This window comes from Anopheles coustani, chromosome 2 (assembly GCF_943734705.1).
Source record: "Anopheles coustani chromosome 2, idAnoCousDA_361_x.2, whole genome shotgun sequence".
In the NCBI taxonomy this organism is placed as follows: Eukaryota; Metazoa; Arthropoda; class Insecta; order Diptera; family Culicidae; genus Anopheles; species Anopheles coustani.
Genome location: NC_071289.1, coordinates 26492436 through 26511676, shown reverse-complemented (window position 1 = coordinate 26511676; position 19241 = coordinate 26492436). Strand labels below are relative to the sequence as shown.

The following is a 19241-nucleotide window of genomic DNA, read 5'->3' as shown; positions in this document are numbered from 1 at the left end:
AATACGTTGATACTATATATACGCTGAAATAAAGTATGAAAAAAGACAAAAGTTCAGATTATTTAGCAGCTAGATTCGAAAAATCCTTATTCTCCAACCGGTAGCGAAAACTTTCTGCAGTTTATGGAACCTTTTCTATTTTGGAAAGAACTGACAGCATCGTTTCCTAGACCTAGAACTGACAGCATCGTTTGAATGCAGTTTGAAAAATGAAATCGATTTCAATGAACCTAGATTGATTGTACGGTCGCGCGAAAACGCTAGAATATAAACGATTACCGACTGCCGTCGATGGTGAAATAGTAGTGATTGTTTGTGTGTTGTTTGTAATTTTGCTTACAAAAAAGGTTTCGAGTTGGCAATTTGTTGTGGCTGGGCTCCTGAAGGAAAACATACAGTTCGTCAACGTGCTACCATTGAAGGGATCAATTTCACTAATTCCACAGTCAGCGCATTTTCGTTCGATGTTCACCATAAACAGTTTCGAGTACGAGTGCACGAAAAAGTGTCGTCTAGTGAGCCACGGAAATGCAATCACTGCGGCGCTTACGAAGCGAGCCGTCTCGGACGAACAGCTGGCGGCGTATATAGCAAAGACATGCCGCAACTTTGCCCACATCCTGGACGAGTACGGCCGCTCGGCGCTGCATATGGCCGCTTCGGTAGGCCGGTACGCAATCGTCGAATGGTTGATCAATCAGGTAAGTGGTCGCTGTTCGAGACAAACAAGTTCATTGGATCACCGGGTTTTTTTTCTTCTTCAGGGTGCCAGCATTACCCAGAAAGACCTCGAGTCGGGTCACACGGCGTTACATCGGGCGATGTATTACGGAAGCGTCGGCTCGGCCGTAGCACTAGTCAAACACGGCGCGTCCCTCGACGTACCGGACGAGGACTTTGTCAATCCGATGCAGCTGTGCAGTAATGTGTCCGAGCAACGGTTAAAAGACATCGCGGGTGGAGATCGTGGCGCGCTTGGACCGGAACTGATGGTCTGGGGACAGAACAAAAACTACAACCTGGGGATTGGCAATGTGCAGGGTCGGAACAATCCCGAGAGTATGGAATACTTTCGCAAAAGCCGTACCGGCATCGGTAGGATGGCGATCAGTGCTTACCATAGTGTTTTCTTGACGCACGGTCAGGCCGAGCTGTATTCAACGGGTCACGGGCTCGGTGGACGGCTAGGATTGGGAATGGAGCACACCGTGGCATTCCCGTCCAAGGTAACCGCTCCGTTGAAGGCAGGCGATCGCATTGTGGACGTTGCCGCCGGGAAACATCATACCCTTATCCTAACGGATAATAATAATGTAGGTATTCGTATTTCTTCAAAAAGGTAGAAAACTTTTTCACCTGTTTAATCTCAAACATTCCTTGCAGATATATTCCTGTGGAGAAAACAAACACTGCCAGCTGGGAATTAACCCACCACCACCGAAACTGCTTAGCTTTAAGGAGATTACGGGTCAATCAGCAATAGCGTAAGTCGGCTTACGAGTGGGAGGCTAGGAAAAAGTAAAGCCAAACCCTCAACCTTCCCTATTTTTAGTGGGAAAACGATCAATCGTATCATAGCGAAAGATTACCACTCGATCGCCGTTGCCGACGCGGACGTGTACGTGTGGGGCCTCAATGGGGGACAGTTTGGGTTCAAGCGAGATCTCGCACAGATCGTACTGCCAAAGGCGATCCCACTCGTACCGGAAAGCGCGCAGGCGAAGGACGGTGCCAGTGCGGTCAAATGGGATACCACCGTCAAGCTGGTCGAGTCTAGCAATGCGGCCATCGTGGTGTACACGCAGTCCAAGTTTCTGCACATATTCACCGGGTTTAAGGTGAAAACGTACAAAAAGCCATTGTAAGTAGAAACCATTCCCGTTCACGTCTCAAGAAACGAATGAGCATACGCAACTGTATCTTTTTAGGATGGAGAAAATCGAATGCCTCTCGGTGACCGGTGGCGAGCTACAGACGACACGCGATGATGTCACCCGCAGCTCGGGCGACTTACGGGTGCTGGTGTTTACCGCTTCGCGCAACATCTACATATGGTACGAAGACTGCCAGCAGTTTGTGCGCTGTGTCTTTGCTCAATCGCGCAACCTCGAGGTCGACAAAATCCTCTGGTGCGCCAACAATGCGCTCGTGCTGCTGCTGGGCAACCTGTACCAGGGCACGATCACGAACAAGATGCCATGCTCGGTACGGACCCAGCACAGCGACTACAAGGAAACGTACACGCGGAAGGAACTGTGCGAGACCCTACGGAGTCGGATCGAGCTGAAGCGCATCCGCAACCTGAACAATGTCGTAGACTTTGTGTGCGACGCGGCCGGTGAAAACTATGCCGCGTTGGTGGAAAACACCCGCCGCTGTTTCTGCATGCCGGAACTGGTGGAATCAAACTACGACTACGGTACACTGCTGGCGGACGCTTCGGAGATGGATGCCGTGCACGATGTCGTCCTGTACGTCGAAGGCCAACCGTTCGCTAGCCATCGGTTTATCCTGTACCATCGGTCGGAATTTCTTCGTACGATACTACAGAAGCAACCGAAGGAGAAAGAGTTCCATTTGAAGGATCACGGTCTTGGCGCGATGACGGTCGGCGGGTTTCAGCTGGCCCTGCGGTTTCTCTACACCAATAAACTTGTCTCGGTGGCGGACGTTGAAAAGCTAGCGAGGAAACCTGGTAATCGGTCGGGTGCACCGGTAAAACCGACCGTGGCGGAAATGAACCAGATGTCCAGCAAGCTGAAGGGAATGTTTGATCAGATGCACCTGGAAGCGCTGTCAAAGTCGGTCAAAAAGTGAGTATTAAATATATTTAAGGGGTTTACGCATTAACAATAGTAGTTTTTCATTACCATCAATTAAGCAAAACATAAATTTTAGATTTAGAAGAAATCATTTTTTTGTTAAACCTCCAAAGTATATGCATCTTTTTCTCAGCGTTAGCCGTGAAACCAAATTTTGCACAAGAAAAATTTCCATAGCAACGTGAAATATTTTACTCGTCACCAAGGTTACACCGCTGACAAGTTCAAATTTTAATTTTAGAACGCGTTAAACAATTAGCATTAAGTGATATTTGTTATCGTTTCATAGGGACGTTAGGTTTGCTGTCTTAACACTAAATTAAATTTAGTTTTTGATGCACCATCATCTTTTCTATTTTATAATTCTTTCGTTTTTTTGCAGCTTGTTAGAGGACCCACCGATTGAACCGTTCCCAAAGCTAAGGCACGATTCCTACCCAGAGCTTTACGACCTCACAATCGAGTTACAGGGTCACGAATCACTTCACGCGCACAAATGCGTCCTGGTGGCGCGCCTCGAGTACTTCGCCATGATGTTCGCCCACACGTGGACGGAGAAGCGCAAAACGGCGGACCTGAAAACGGTCCCACGGGAGTACATGGACGTGATCGTGCAGTTCCTGTACGACAACGATTACGGGCGCGTACGGGGGCAGCGCTACTCGGAGAATTTTCTCTTCAGTATGATTATTATCTGCGATCAGTTCTTCATCGAGGAGCTGAAGAGCATATACGAGACGGTCATAAGCGAGCGGGTGCAGCTGCGCAACGTTGGGGAACTGCTGGAGTTTGCGTATCAGTACAACTGCGAGGTGTTGAAGCACGTGTGCATGCAGTTCATTAGCGTTAACTTTGCCCGCCTGCTCGAGTGGCATCTGCTCGACGGTCTGGAGCCGACCGTTTTGGTGCAGGTCGACCGGTTCTACAAGGAGTTCTTTCAGCTGTCCGACTTCCGTACCATAACACCGTTTTCGGACGCGGTCAGTGACGAGGAGTTGGAGGAGTTTGTGCGCGATTTTCAAGTCGATCTCGACGAGAAGGCAGATGAACCAAAGGGCAAGATGACGGTGACACCGAAGGGCAAGCAGATCAACACGCCAAAGTTCTCCCGGTTACAGAAGGAGAAGCGCAACTTTGAGAAGGAAGCGATGGTGTACCTGCAGCGGTTATCCTTCGAGGAAGCTGCCGCCGAGAAAGAGCGTAAAATTTCCTCCAGCACCACGAGCTCGACAACGGGCCCGGGGAGTACTCCCGATGTTAAACATGAATCGCCCCTAAGCGATCGTCGACCGAACAATGAAACGATCGGATCGGCAGGAAACTCGTGGCAGAAGGTGGCCTCCCCATCGGGGGCCAACGCGGATGCTAAACGAAAATCAGCACTTGCGGCAGCCCTCCGAGCGAATGAGGTGATGAAACAGCAATCGACGTCTCAGGAGCCGTCCTATGCGAACCTTCGGACGGTTCTGGAGAAGACCCCAACGCCGCCCCACATCCAACCGATCCGATCACCCGACGAAGGCTACGAATCGGCAGGCAATGCGACCAGGTCCGCCATCAGTTTGGGGGATTTCGCACTGCAAAAAGGAAAACTCTCACAAAAGCAGCGGAAACGGCTCTCCTCCGGTCCGTCGGTGGAGAAAACGCTGGCCGAAACGGTTACCGGTGGGAAGTCGCCGGAAGTGGGCCCCTCCACCGCCGTACCGGACGTACCGGTTAATCCGTGGAAGATTGTCTCCAGCCCACCGGTGGCCAATCTGTTCAAGATTGGAGAGTCCACAAACGACGGACCGGTGGTGGATCTCGGATCGTCAACGGCGATAACCACGGTTGGTGGCCGCAAGCAGCGAAAGAGTAGTACAAACGAAACGGGGGAAGTTGAAAACCGTACGGTGATCGCTGCGAACGCCCGACAGCTTCGCCAGCGGCAACTTAGCTCTCGCTCGAGCGCTGGGGAAAAGGATTTCAATGAAATCCTTGCGGACGAGCGACGGACCAAGCAATACTACGAGAAGATTAAATCCAAATCGCTCGTACTCACGCAGATCGAGGAAAGGGCGATCGAGGAATTGCGGGCATTCTACAACGTCGACCAGGTGTTTGACGAGAGCATCACGGTTGAGCGTTACCGGCCACCGTTGTTGGACGATGGGTTCAACTATGCCGTTTGGCAATATCAGTAGAACTAATTGAAAAGTGTGGGAAAAACCTTTTTGATATGATTTAGTTTTTATTGAAAGTGTAGCTAAGCTACGCTGTGTGTAAAATAAAAAGAAAAAGGACATTGTAAATGTAACTGTTTCTACATCAAACGATAAATGGCAATGAAATATTACCGGGGGGCACACAACTTTGAGAAAAAGGGGTAAAAAAGTATCAACGACTGTCAATCTTCAACAGTTTTTATTGTGGTTCAGATATTAGATATATTTACGAAAATATAACTCTTGATAATGGTTTATAAATTAAACACTTGATGATGGGGTAAGCTAATTAAATGTAGTTCACTTTCGGGTAGCACTCACAAACAAACCAACCACCAAGTGTGGCGGCAAATACAACGCCAATTTATTCTGGTTTTTCGTTCCGTTGTCTTTATTTTGAAATCAAGGTTTTTCTTATGCGGTTTTCTCTCATTTGTCGGCCACCTTCTCTTCGTCTATCATTCTTTGGGGGTAAATGATGCCTTTCTTCATCATCACTACTGATGATGTGTATGCAGTTGGATTTTTACTTTTAACCTCTTATTATCTTCATTCCACAACGTAGTAGGTCCGGTCCTTTAGCGTTCCTTTCCTTCCTTGCTTTTCGGTTCTCGATTTTATGTTCATGTGTGCATGTTTACTTTTTGTTTTCACTTCTGCAACCGATCACAAAACTGTGCTTCATTCACATTCGCCTGCCCCTTTTCGTATTGTATGATATTTTTACTAGGTTGCTTTGTTGGTTTTTTTCTTGCGTGGTTTTTTGGTTTTGTTTATGTGTGATTGGTTTAGTTTTAAGATGGCAAAAAGTACATGTTTTCGTATGCTTATCATTTTACGCGCACGCATTTATTCTTGTGATCTGCTTGTTTGCTGCTCTATTTGCACTATCAAAGGATCGTTATGTGCCTTTTTTGTCCCTTTTTTTAGCTTGCCATGTTTTGTTTTACTCTCCTCCAATATATCCTCTGCAACTGTTAGCGAGTGATTTCGCACGACTATGCATTATGCTGGCTTGTTTTCGGATGCTGTTTTTACTCATGATTTTTCTTTGTTACCTCCTGCGCTATGTGATGCTTTTTTATGTTTCGTTTAGTTTTTGTATATATTTTATGTTTGGTTTAACTTCTTGTTTGATACTCCGGATGATACACACTTGTGCCATTGTGTGTAGCCAGTTTTTTTTTATATTTCGCTAACTGACGCTGAATCGAGAGAAATACACTGTTGTCCTGCTAGTCTTTCCTCTTGCGTGGGTATGGTTTTCACAAATGTTTAACTGTGTGTGTGTGTGCTTTGAGTAAAGGGAACTTAACAATCCCCTCAATTTTTACTGCTCATCAATTCGAACACGAAACTGGATTCGCAGGTTTTTGCGTTTTTAATCGAATCCAGAAAGAGAGCGTTTCAATTGCGTTAAACAAAAAGCTAGATAATTTTGCATATGTTGGTGTGAGGTGTTTCCAAAATGTAGCCAATTAGCATATTCTATTTGTTTCGATCGGAAAGACTACAGAAGATGTTTTTCTTGCCCTTCGACAATGGTCAACAGTTCGGAAATTTGTCGTACGTAAACTTTGCCAAGAAAACTGCTGCAAAAAACGATCGTGTTTAAAAGATCGGTTTCCATTGAACTGGTCACTTATCTATAAACCTTTACATTTCTCAGATAGCAACGGGAGCCTTTTTGAGTCTGTACACTAAAGACATAAAGAGTGATTCTGTCGGTTTAAAGTGCTCCGGGGGAGACCTACAGCTGGATTATACGCACAATGTTAAAAGCATTTCGTAGTATAGAGCGGGTGCGGTTATTATGCAGGCGGAACGTACGCAATAGGAAAGTTTCACAACAAATGGAACCACGGTTTGAGCACGGGACCGAAAATGGAGTGTGGCCAGATTGGGGGGATGCCCCCGAAACATTTACACTTTTCTTCGGCTTAAATTTACAACTTAAAGGCGGTAAATCGTTTGTATAATGCACGTAAAGCTCCTAATACACAGTGACTAATGTATAGATTTATTTTTTTTTCTGCCCAACGATTTCATTATGCGGATTGGTTTGCTTTCGCTCGGTTACGTTCTTTGCAAACCGATTCCTGCTGTTTTTTTTACGTTTGCCCAGCAGCGCCCTGCACAAACGTAAAGCCCCATTTTATATCACACACAAGCGCGTTCCCTTCCCTTCTTCTGGTTACACTTATGCTCTTTTGATATTACAAAAAAATAAGTGTGTTTATTCCTAATCATGTTAAGCGATAGATGGCCGCTTTTAAATCACCTTTGAACAGTCGCCCACCTACACTGCCGCTGGTGTCATGGAAAGAGACCGAAAATTAAATTCCTAAATCGAATATAACCGTTTACAAAAAGCAGCATAGCCATTTTCCTCGAGTTCGCATGCAAAGCACTTCTTTTATCTGCGTGTTTATCATCATCATGCCACCATCTATTCTAGCCCTTATCATAGCTATCCGCCCGTATCCGTATCCTTCCTCCATCGTGATTACTAATTAGATTCCCATTCTTAGCTTTCCTTGTCCTAGCCTTTCTTGCCCTCACAAAAGCGTAAAGAAACTTGTAAATATATATTTATTTTATTATTTATGTATATATGTCGTGTGTTATATGTTTGTTTTTACTCGTGTGTTGTGTAACTGTGTTTATGTGTGTATAATAAACTAGCATTTTTAATTCATCCTTTCACAGATTCTAAGTTGATCGTTTTGCCTTTACTAATTTTCTTTTTTTTTTGTTTGCTTGTTTGGATTTTTCATCCGTTCGTCGGCGTAAGAATAAATGTAAAAATAGCGGGCACAGAGGCGATATATGTATAATGCATTTTTTTGTTGTTTTGCTTGCTTGCTTTTTTTGCTGGTTCACTTTCATCTTTTCCCCCCTTTCCTCTTGCTTTCACTACGTTTAAATGTTCTTTTTTTCGCAGCTCAGTTGTTAAGCTGTTTAAGTGCGTCCTTTTTTTTTGATCGAATATCATTTGCTGCTATCCAAACTGGTTTAGTTTTTAATTTTTTCCCTTGCTTCGAGCTATTCCAAATATTTTCTCAACCCCGCTACACGCCATTGACCTTTTTCCCTGTTCGTTTGTGTGCTTTTGGTTTTTTGTTTACCTTACCTAGTGCTTGAGTTGGTAGTCTGTGTGTTTTGTTTATTGGGTGCGGAAACAGAAAAATTTGGGAAAAATTATTATTTTTCCCCAACATTGGGCATCATCTTCAACCGGACCATCATCCGTCGATTGGTGTTAGTGTAGATAGTTAGTGTGAGTTGTTCTTTCTCTTGCATCATTCAATTCGGATCTCGTTTCTGGTCTCACTTTTCCACGGGTTTATTCAATTCTTTTCGCAACATCCCTCACTCTCGCTGGACCTCTGATTTATATGATCTTCCTCCGTTTCACTTCTGGGCTGAGACAAGCAGTAAACAAATTTGTGTTCCACCAGTCGAGCAATTATACCACCCGCAAGTCCACCACATCATAGAGAGGCGTGCGCCCGATCAACATTTAATAAGAACATCTATCTAGACAAAACTTCGGATACATTGGTTCATTGGAATTCTATGACATTGTAACAAATTTATGCCACACACACACACACACCACTGATCCGATGTTAAAGGGGCCAGTGTCACAGCTCGGGTGGAAAAGGTGAGCTATTTTTCTTTTCATCCTGTTTAAAGTCCCTGTGTAACAAAATGATGGATTTATTTCCAATTTTTTTTTTGAAGTGCATTGAAAATACTGAAAAATAATATTGATCGATCGTGAACTGGAATGATACCACAACGCTACACCAAACCCCTTTACCGGCCTCCTGAAGCTGTTCAGCGCAAACATAGCCCTTTAGATGTACCACTATCATATGCATATATACTTTTGTTTCTATACCTTTTTTTTTTGTTATGTAGTGAGAAAAAGGAGGAAGTGGGAGTGGGTAAATACTTATTTTTGTTTTCATTTAGTGTTGTGTGTGGTTTTTGTTTGTTTGTTTGTATGTTAATTTATTTATTTTTTAGCTTCTTTTTCGTTCTAACCCCTACCGTCTGTTAGTAGCTGCATTCAGTAGCTTGTATATGTGTGCTTGCTTGCTCTGTTAGTTCTCTTCCTACAAAAAAAAAACCAGGTTCCACCGGCCGTTTTGGGGGTTCGCTCTATTTCTTCGGTGCGTCGCGCATCCTTTGCTGATGCCGTTCCGCGTTACGACGAGCCTCTTTCCTGCCGCCGCGCAATAGTCGCCGTCCTAAATATAATGCAATTCCAATGCCAGAGAGGATTATGTGCAATTTTGCGCGTGTCCACGTCTTGTATATTAATTTGAACCTTTCATAAAGGACCTCACACGGTAGTGCGAGTTAATTTGTTGAACAGCGTCCCATCGGTTTTGTGCTGGTTTTTGCTAAATGCGTTGTTGTTTGCTTTTGCTCACATTGGGCGGGCTTTTCCGTGCAAAGCATATGCTTAAGGAACGTGTTAGTACTCTACTTCAGATGATGTTTCAGTTGTTTGCCCTCTCGTCGCATGCCGCGACCGCCACCCCGTTTGCTTCTACATGGGCACGACATTGCGCAGCATATGCAAGGGAATATCCGTTAAAATATAATTTAAAAAATGTGTGGTCTTTTTGTTTGAAATCAATGCTGCCTCCTGCACTCTTTTCCCTCCCACGGAAACGTGGATCTTGTAAGATGATGTTCGTTATCTAACTATCTACCTGGTTCAATGCGCACGTTAGTTTGCTCAATAGTTTATGTTGTTTAATAATATGCTAAGTGTTCGGTTATCATCAGTTGGTTCTTGATTATTATTTTTGCATTCTTTCTTCATGCTTCTTTTTTTTAATGCTCTTTACTTAATTTGATAAACAGGTCATTGGCGTTCACATATGGCTGCGCTCTCTTTTCTCTTCAGAGTACTTTTCTTAGTTGACTTTCTTTTGATTTAGTGAGCCTTTTAAGTTCTTGTTTGGATTCCACAAAATTCTACTATAGCGGTAATCGCCCAAAGTTGGGTCGGTTCAAAGGATCAAAATAATATCAGGACCTCATAGAACAGTGTCCCCTGCTTCGTGGCAGAGGCCCCACATCTTCATTACCAATGGCCGGCCACCACACTACGCCAGAGTGTTCAACAGTTCTTCATAGTTCATCAAACATTTCTCTTCGGTTTCCGTTTGTGTTCTTTTATACTCTAAGTGTTCCACACTAGATCCCGTCCGTACAGAACTCTTCTCGCCCGTTAGCTCCTCCATCTTCCTCTTTAACCGGATGATGCCGTGACGTCGGTCTTTTGCGCCAGGGCCGCCTTGTTCTGACGGACCAGCTCCGCACGTCGTTCCTGTAAGAAACAATCGGGAAACAGAACGAGCATATAAAAACACATGTGACTTAGCAAGTTTGTTTAAGCGTAAGTTTTTTTTAATCCCGAGTTTATATAAGGGAAAAAATAACAACTATGCAAAGGCCTGATAAGACCTGAATGAAGGGGGTCAACACGTTAAGCGCTACGTCGGCCCCATGGGGCCGACAGTGTTCTTCCCCGTAAGCCGGCGTCGGTCTGCTCGGGCCGACAAAGCCCGTTGGGTAGGCCGGCGTTTCTACGAATCGCTGGCAGATCGGGAAGTAGTACAATTTGCGCGTAGCGCTTAACGTGTTAAATCAGCATTTAGGCGGCAAATTTACCATGTTTTTCTAATCCCCTGTACGCATTTTATCATGTTTAATGTAAAAAAATCATTGTATACATGAGAATCTATTCTAATATAAATACGCCATTATTTTTAACACAAATTCATTGCTCTTTGGAAATAAAAAGAAAATGATCCTGTTTGTGCACCATGTCTGCCATTGTGATCAACGAAGGCCAGAGTCCTTTAATTAAAAGCAGTCACAACGTTGATAGAAAAGATGAAACGAATAAATAAATGGGAAGATAAATGTCGCGGTGCAGCGAACAAGAGATATGCAAAGCTTTTGTTCCGGAAAACAACGGAATTTGTTGACGACCATCGAGGAAGGCAAGTAATTAAGGCGGTTTGCGCTGCTGAACTTGGCGCTTCAATATTTCCCTTTGTCGAAAACCAGTTTCCAGCCAGCGGTTGGTGCCACCATCGAAGCAAAAAGCGAATACTGCTATCAGCAACGAAACCTTAATGGAGCGTAACATTCAATTTGCTTGCTGAAAACTATAGGTTAATAGAACTGAACATGATTGAAATAAAAGATAGTTAAACAAAATAACGGCCAAAACAAACGGTTAACGGATGGGTGTCGTGTCGGGGAAGCTTAGATACGAAGAGAAAAGAAGGGAAAAACCTACGTGCTTGCGAATGTTTTCCAATTTCTTCTGCAGCTCCTTTTCGCGGTTCTGCTCGGCGGTGGACAGCTTGTTTTCGATGATGCGCGTCTTTTCGGTGGTCTTTAGCGCCTCGATCTGGTCGACGGTGGCGCGTACCTCATTCAACTTATCTGTGTTCTGTGGTGATGATGATTGTTGTTGGTGTTGGTGATGGTTGTGAAAAAGGAAAAACCGGACAGAGCGCGTGTAGGTTTTCCATGTAGACCCGTGGCACACGTCGGAAGGCGATAGAATAACGGTGTGTGGGAAAATGTGTCGTGTAGATGATAATCATGACGATGGAGGTGTTGATGTTGATTGTGGATGGTGATGAAATTGATGAGATGTATTCCCGGAAAATATCGTCCAAATTGTCAACAGATACACCCCCGCCGACGCCGAATGAAACAATAGTACGTTTCAATCATGTGTAATAGAAGAGCGACAAAAGGATAGAAGAATTCGTCAATTAATTAAGCACAACAGAGAGAAAAGGAAATACCAAAACCGTAAAGGGGAAAAGGTCAAATAGGCAATGTAAGTAGTGCAAAAAAAAAAAACACATACAAAACAAACGTGACCAACAGGACGTGCCGCAATGGCGCATGGTAGAATATAGTGACAAACATGAGAGGATGAGTATTGAACAAACGCAAGGACATTTCAAACGGAACACGCGCACGATACGTGATAAACGAAACGGCAGTGCGCGTCCATGATGTCCGAAAATCCACCAAATGAAAACATAGATTCCCACCGAACAAACAAACGTCGTTTACCGACGAAACGACCGTTTGGTAAACATAACATAATAGTAAGATTGATTTTTCACAGCATCAATAGGACAAGAGGAGATGGGGTCAATAGGTAAAGTAGAATGAAAACATCCATCCGGATACCAAAAGGGCCAACATTCAGTGGTCGGAGGAGCACAATCGATTTCCGGCCGAGGGAGGAGTTACGGTGTGCGGTAGGAAAAACCAATCAACCATCCCCGATAAAGAAAGATTAATTTTTCGATTGTGAAAAATGCCCGCCCCAGGCCGATAAAGGTTCGTCGGGTGATAATTTTCGGGTCAGCCGGATAATGATTATCCGGTGGTTTGATAAAGTATAGTGTCCGGCGAACGACGGATGATGAAGAAGATAATGATGACGGAATGGAGATGATATTGTCCACCGAGCGATGAGTTATGAAGTGGGCAAACACGCCGTCCCCCGATCGACGATGTCGACGATGTGTGTGTGGGTCCGTGATAATTTATGCGAACAGCGAGAGTACAGTGTGTATTGATTTCATCGCGGCACACGAAGGATGCGATCCGAGCCCGGGGGAAGTGACGTGCAGGATCGACAATAGTTGAACGTTTGCCGACAGGCGTGAGTACGAGTGTCGTTGTGGTGGTGTATGTGTACGTACAGAAGGGACAGGCGGGCAGGCAGGTGTGACGAGAGGTGTGCCGAATTGGTGCATTGGTTTTGTAGCATCGTGTTGAGAACGTATTACATGAAATAGAAAAGGAAAAAGGAGAAAACAAACATAAAAAACGAGACAAGGAAGAATGAAACAATAAATTAACAACCAACAGAGGTAAAACACACACACACTCGCGGAGGAAATACATGCCAATCAACCAAGACTTTTTAGTGAAATGCATTAATAATACGAGTACTTTAGGGTGTCAGGGGGTTTGGATCTACATTGCCGTTTGCTGGCAGTGCTGATCTCGTGATCCGGTGAAACCCCGAAATGATTGAGAAATACAAGCTTGATTGATTCCAAACTGGCATTGGCATTCCGAGGGGAAAAGGACCATTGCAGGACTCGTCACACGAGATGGTCTCTCTCTCTGTGCGCATGGCGAAGAAAGATACGTACGTGCTCCTTTAGTCTGTCGAGAATTTTCTTGATGTTATCATCGCGCAGCGAGGCAGCGTTTCGCAGCTTTTCCTCCAGATGTTTCTGCAGCTCCTCGACCTTCTGCTGCTCCAAGCTCTGTCGTGTTTTTTCGATATCGGCAGCGTGCATCTGAAAATTGGATAAACAGCACAAAGATGATTTCATCTATAAACGGTCGGATCTTTGGTTAGGATCTTAAGTGGTGGTCAGCAAGCGGCAATCAGAAAGCCATCGCCATTGGACAATCGGAGCCTAGTTAATCTGGACCATCATCAACCTACCTTTAGCTTCTCTTTGATTTCCGTAATCTGCTGTTCCCGCTTTTCCTCGTACTGCTCCATCTTGGTGTGCAGCACCTCCTTGGCGTGCGTCTTGAACTCCTTGTCCAGCTCGTCCTTCTTGCGGCTCGCCTCCTCGATCTTGGCCATCTTGGCCGACCAGTCCGCCATCTTCTTCGCCTCGAGCGACAGCCGGCGCTCCTCCGCGGCCTTCAGCTTCTCCTCGATCTCCTCGGCCGACACGTTCTTGCCCGGCGCGGGCGGTATCTTCGGCAGCGCCACGTTCACGGCCGGCTCGGCCAGGATCACTTCGTAGCACAGGCCACCCTTCGACTTCTCCTGGCAACGGATTTCAGTAGCTGGAAAGGGACGAAGAAGAAGAAGAAGCACAAAAAAGTTAGATGATCATATTATATATTTATTTTAAAACAACGTCTCAAGCGTGGGGGCTTAACTTAAAATGAACTCCTTCAGGGTGACATGCCGCCGGGTAGTTCTCGTCGCATCCCGGTAATGTATCGATCGACACTGCGCCCCGGCGATTCGGTGGACAGCATATTTGCCCGAGCCCGCAGCGACACGACGGGTTATGCATTATTTATTCGCAACTTCCCTTTCCCTCCGCCTGTCATCGTTAGTCAAATATTTGTGCGACCCAAAAGTACCCCCGCGCGCTTTTCAGCAGAAGCTCCAGCTCACTGTTTCTTTTTTTTTGTGTCTTCAGCAACTTCTCCTGCCGGCCAACCACCCAACAAAGCATGATCTTGTGAACACGAGCGAAGCGATGACGAAATTCAGTTTGCTGCTGCTGTTGGTTCGACACCTTTTGCCTTGTCAGGGATACGCGAGGACGACGACCAAAGGACCCATCAATAAAACCCGGGTCGTGAACAAAAACAAAAAAAAGGGCAAGGAGTTGGAAAAATATTTTCCAAGCTAAATAAAAGGAATGTAAAACCGTCACACCGACGGAGCGGCCCGATCGATGCTCAATGTAACGTGAGAAAGGCGGCCAGAAAATCGACCCAAACCAAAAACGCAAACCAGAAGTACAGCACAGCGCCGTAATTCGATAGGTTGGACAAGGGGTTTTGTTGTGTACTTTGCGGTTTATATTTTGTTCTTGTTTTGGCTTCCGAAACCCTTCGCCGATTCGCCGAGCAAGACCCCCTCCACTCACACGGGGTCGTATGAAAGAACATCCAAATTGGTGAGTAAATTTAGCTTACCGAGTCAATTTCATTTCGTTCTAAACGAAACGTCTTACCCCCACCACCACCTAGCTTCTGCTTCGTCTCCTTTCTTAAACGGAGGCACTTTGTCAGAACAGAAGCCTAATCGAGTGAACGATCATTGGCCATGTCGACTTTCCGCTGACATTCGGTTCCGTTCGGGCAACTTTGACGTATTGCTATAAATCAAGTCATTATACGGCACCGGGGGTGGTGGAGGAGAAGATGATCCTTTCGAGGGTTGCCACAATGCCTCGGGCCGGCGAATGACACGGTTTACAGTTTCAGAATAGATGAACTATCGCAATTCATTCCATCCCTCTGTTCACGACGAGTCGTCTTTCGCCTTGGATTTGTTGGGGGGGATGATGGTTTACCCTTAACCGTTTAAGAATATTGTTGTGGTGCTACAGTTTAATCGGTTCTCGAAACTATGCGTCAGAACGTCCTTACTGTGAAGGAAAATGGGTCTCCAGGGTGAGTTTATCTCAATTTACGATTATGTTGCCACATAACACGACAAGTGTGTAAACCTCAGCGATCACATGCAGCACGGAAATAATCATTGACGGTCTCGTTTTCTCCATCGATATTGAGAGGAGATGTAAGTTTTGGGTCGAATTTGCAGTCCATTTCGTTTGCACTATGTTCTACGAATGTACTGTTACTTTCCAATGATATAAGTGTATGGGATTGCTCAATCCCGATAAAACTTCTTTTGAACATTTCTTTTGCAATTAACACCTGTATAGTCTGAAAAGTTTTACCTTGAAATGGGCAAAAGTTGATAACGTTATGTCGTCTCTTCCACTTATTTATAGCTCTTCTCTGTTTCGCCATAATTCATCCCTCGAAACCCTGCACGCACGTCGAAAATCCTTGGTGATAGATTCTCCCATTGGAGGATACGAAAAATAAAACCGGAACTTCCACCGACCAGAGGTGGAAAATAGATACGTAGGATTGAGAAAAAAAAATATCGATTTTCCACGCCTCCCCATGATTGGACCGCGACTGGGGGTTCGGGTGTCATGGCAATTTCGCAGCAGCCAAGCCGATGGTTCCACCATCGAAGCGAGGCCAAGCAGTAAGCTCCTCTCGAGCCACAGGAGGAACGTGGTGACGACGCCGTCTACCAACCGGGGAAAGGTTCAAGATGATACTACCTAATCGGCTAGAAGCCGACGCCGAAAAGATGGAGACACGGAAAAGCCGTAGCATCTTTGCGTGTCTGGATACAAGATTGCTTTTTGGCATCGAATATGGTTGAATTAGGGCGCGACATATGTGCCAACGCCCACACGCATACACGTGTTTGTTCTTTTTTTCATGATGCTCGTCGTCTTCTTCATGTTACGCCGGTGATAAACCGAAGAAGGAATAAGAAACATTGGAGACCATGTTAACGATAATGATAGCGATCCACGTGTCGCACACCCGACGGAACCGGGTGTAGTAATAATAAAAGATTACGGATACATAGCGTGTTTTGCCTCAGTCGGGAGGTATCCTTGAGGTTCTACTCCAACGAGATGTTGGATGCCATCGATACGCCGCCAGACGCATTGCTGGAGAGGAAATAAAGCACTGTGGGGGCTTTGGTCGGGCTGCGTATCCTACCCGGTACGAAAGGTACGTGGGCAAAAAGGTAACGACGAAAGGAAGAAAACCGCGTTCCAGAATTCATACATTCTTCACCTTGAGCACCATCATTTTCAAATAGGAATTATTTTCAGGCATCCAATATCTTCATTCCCCAGGTGAATGCTTCAGTTAATTTTTGTTTAAATCAACAGCTAAAAAGAAATGAAGAAATAGTTTAGCGTGGTTAGTAAAAACAAAACTAAAGAACGTTATCCATCCAGATCAGTTCGCAGAGTGTTATATCAATTAATTGTACGTACAACATGGAAAATCGACTCGTCAACAACAGCGACACAAAAAGCTGTGCAATATCCGAATGATCCATTTGCTATACCGAAATCGATAAGAGATTCTATAAATAAAAACCGAGTTCCAGTACAAATATAAATAACGAATCCGTTATCCAAAATATTTTCTCCTCTCGTCACGAAACAAATCCGACGAGTCACAGTGGCAGTTTTCTGCACGATTTAAATTTCCACGCGTCAATCAGTGCGCAGCACAAGCAATTACACTAATCCAGTGGCGGGTGGCGTGTGATTGTATTACTACAACCATAAGCGGGGGTGCAGGCAGCAGCCGTTCGCAGCAAACCATCAATCAACGTCAGTTCGGACGAATTATTTTTCACTTCCATTTCTCCCTTCGGGGCGGGACACTTTCCCTCCCCACACTTAAATAATCAGTGCTCCACCAGCATTCCAGACAGAATCGCGCGTTCAACAGTATTCACAGCGCGCTTTGTTGATTAATTTGTTTTAAATCTTGCGCTTGCAACCGTCGGGTGTGCTCCAAACAGTTGCCAGGCGTTTTCCCTCCGTTGTTGATGCTGAAGCTGCGCTCGGGATGGATATGTCTGGACGAGTAGCTTCTTCACCCGCTCAAAGCCAAAAGCCCGGCGACTCTGTGCTTTTGTTTGCTCCGACACTCTCTGGCTTCATTTTTAGCACAATCAGTTCAGCGAATTCCAGAGCGCTTTATAGCTGAAAGCAGCTTCCCTCCTTGTGGAAGCAATTAAATCCGCAAAAGTAGCTTCTCTAACGGGCGATAAGGGTCTGCGCGCGCTCCACGTTCCGGATCCGGTTCCGGTTCCGCTTCCGCCGGACGGTCGTCATAGCCCTACGAGACTGCGCGCATCTAATACCATCTGCTTTCCGACCGATGGCGTGTGTGTGTGAGTTGCTTCTTCTGTGTAGCAAAACAGGTAAAATAGTAAATGAAGGAAAAACACAAACTGTGCGCATAAAATAACTAGGAGTAGTTCTTCTCCGGGCGGCCCGTTCAGACGAACACAACCAACCAAGCGTCTGGAGTTTTGGCCCCGGTTCGGCCGACCCTTGTGTATATGACGGGCGCACAATCATAAAACGGGCAGAAAATAGCAATAGACTTTTCATTAAATAATAAAAACCTCATCCACAGCAAACGGTTTCACTTGCACAGTTGCGCAGAGTGACGAGGGAAAAGGCAAGAAAGCAGACGAGCTGAAGATGAGCGGAAAACGTGAGATGATTTCCTTTTTGCTCGTCTTACCGTCGTGTCTGGGGCCAGATTTTGTGCCATCTCCTCGCACGCCCACAATTCTATAGCAAAAACAAAACAAAAAACATTACTGTACCATCCAGAGTTTTCAGTATCATTTCTTTACTTAAAAGAGACGGAAAAGGGAAGCGCAACATAGTCTGGACCAGAAACAAAGCTCAAATATAATGTTTTTGCTCACCAACCCGACGCGCTTTGGGCGGACGACAGAGCGCTTTGGTAGGAGTGTTTGGAAAATTTCCTTGCACGCAGACACTGCAAAGCCGAATGCTGCCAAACAACAACTGCCTACTCCATGGGGATGCTTTCGAATTTGTACAAATTGTAAGCCCTCACACAACGGGACGCCAGCGTTTTACGCTCGTAAATGTTACGCCGCTGGGAAAGTGTAGAAGGCCCCGAAAAAACGAAAAACCGACGGGGCTGTTGGTTCCATTCCTTACAGAGTGCATGGAAAACGCTACCCTTTGGGGCACAATCCTTAAAAAAGGGGAGAAAAGAGTCCCAATGGCATCGTCCACGGTACGGGGCTGGATGTGGTGGATGTACCAGGACAACTAAAATACTTCCCCCGCAGACGAAAGAACGGGGAAAATAAGAGGTTTTACTGGTGCTGTCGTTGAGGATAACACCGGAATGAATTGCTGTGCCCACAACACAGGACGACCCTGGGCATTCGGAAGGTTTTCTAGACTCCTCCTTGTAATGGCGCGCAGACACACAAAAAAGGGCTTTAAAATGTACTGGTAGTAAAATTATTTTATCGGTCGATGATTGAGCAGTCAAAATTTTCACTGCGGTTTCATTTAAAGCCAAAACTTTCCGTGCTTTGAGGGGCGTAGAAAAAATATGGTATTACATTTTGTTAAGTGAATGAAGGATCCCAAAACGAGCGCTCTGAAAAAGCAACGGAACGATAAAAAAAATTGTACACTAATTTCTTAAAACCATAACTCTTTAAATAAACGAATTAATAAAATGTTATTTTGCAACAAAGTTATCTACAATGGCTTTTAAATTAACATATAATTTATTGTGTCACTACTTGCCATTCACATTTTATAACAAACTTTTTCATTCATTCATAACAACTTCTCACTTAATGCTAGCCTATCCGGAGAGAGAATAGGATTAAAACAAGTTAGCAGCAAGAAAGGAAACCTACTTTAGTTAATTAGGGCATTACATCCATCGCTGCAGAGCAAAAGAGTTTTCCAGCCTGTCTGTCCTGTATGCAAAGAGTCACAAAACATGACTCTAGCAAAAA

The 19241-nt window shown here is 45.1% G+C and overlaps 2 protein-coding genes across 4 annotated transcripts in view; one reads left to right on the top strand and one right to left on the bottom strand.

Annotated features, from left to right (window-relative positions):
• The first annotated feature begins 441 nt into the window (after nucleotides 1–441).
• On the top strand, nucleotides 442–5118 carry LOC131261880 (inhibitor of Bruton tyrosine kinase). The gene is made up of 6 exons (XM_058263729.1): nucleotides 442–701; nucleotides 765–1313; nucleotides 1384–1484; nucleotides 1553–1861; nucleotides 1929–2813; nucleotides 3205–5118. The coding sequence occupies exons 1-6, from the start codon at nucleotides 465–467 to the stop codon at nucleotides 5003–5005; spliced, it is 3882 nt and encodes a 1293-aa protein (XP_058119712.1). The 5' UTR covers nucleotides 442–464; the 3' UTR covers nucleotides 5006–5118.
• A 2582-nt stretch (nucleotides 5119–7700) lies between these two features.
• The window catches only part of LOC131266582 (stathmin), a 37430-nt gene continuing 25889 nt past the window's right edge, over nucleotides 7701–19241 (bottom strand). For 2 of the 3 annotated variants that reach the window (XM_058269152.1, XM_058269150.1), the window contains exons 3-6: nucleotides 13560–13915; nucleotides 13258–13407; nucleotides 11361–11516; nucleotides 7701–10379 (exon numbers count right to left, since the gene is read on the bottom strand). In XM_058269152.1, the coding sequence (XP_058125135.1) occupies nucleotides 10302–10379; nucleotides 11361–11516; nucleotides 13258–13407; nucleotides 13560–13915 (740 nt within the window). In that variant the 3' untranslated portion in view covers nucleotides 7701–10301. The remainder of the gene's footprint in view (nucleotides 10380–11360; nucleotides 11517–13257; nucleotides 13408–13559; nucleotides 13916–19241) is intronic. The other variant, XM_058269153.1, reaches the window with a different exon arrangement.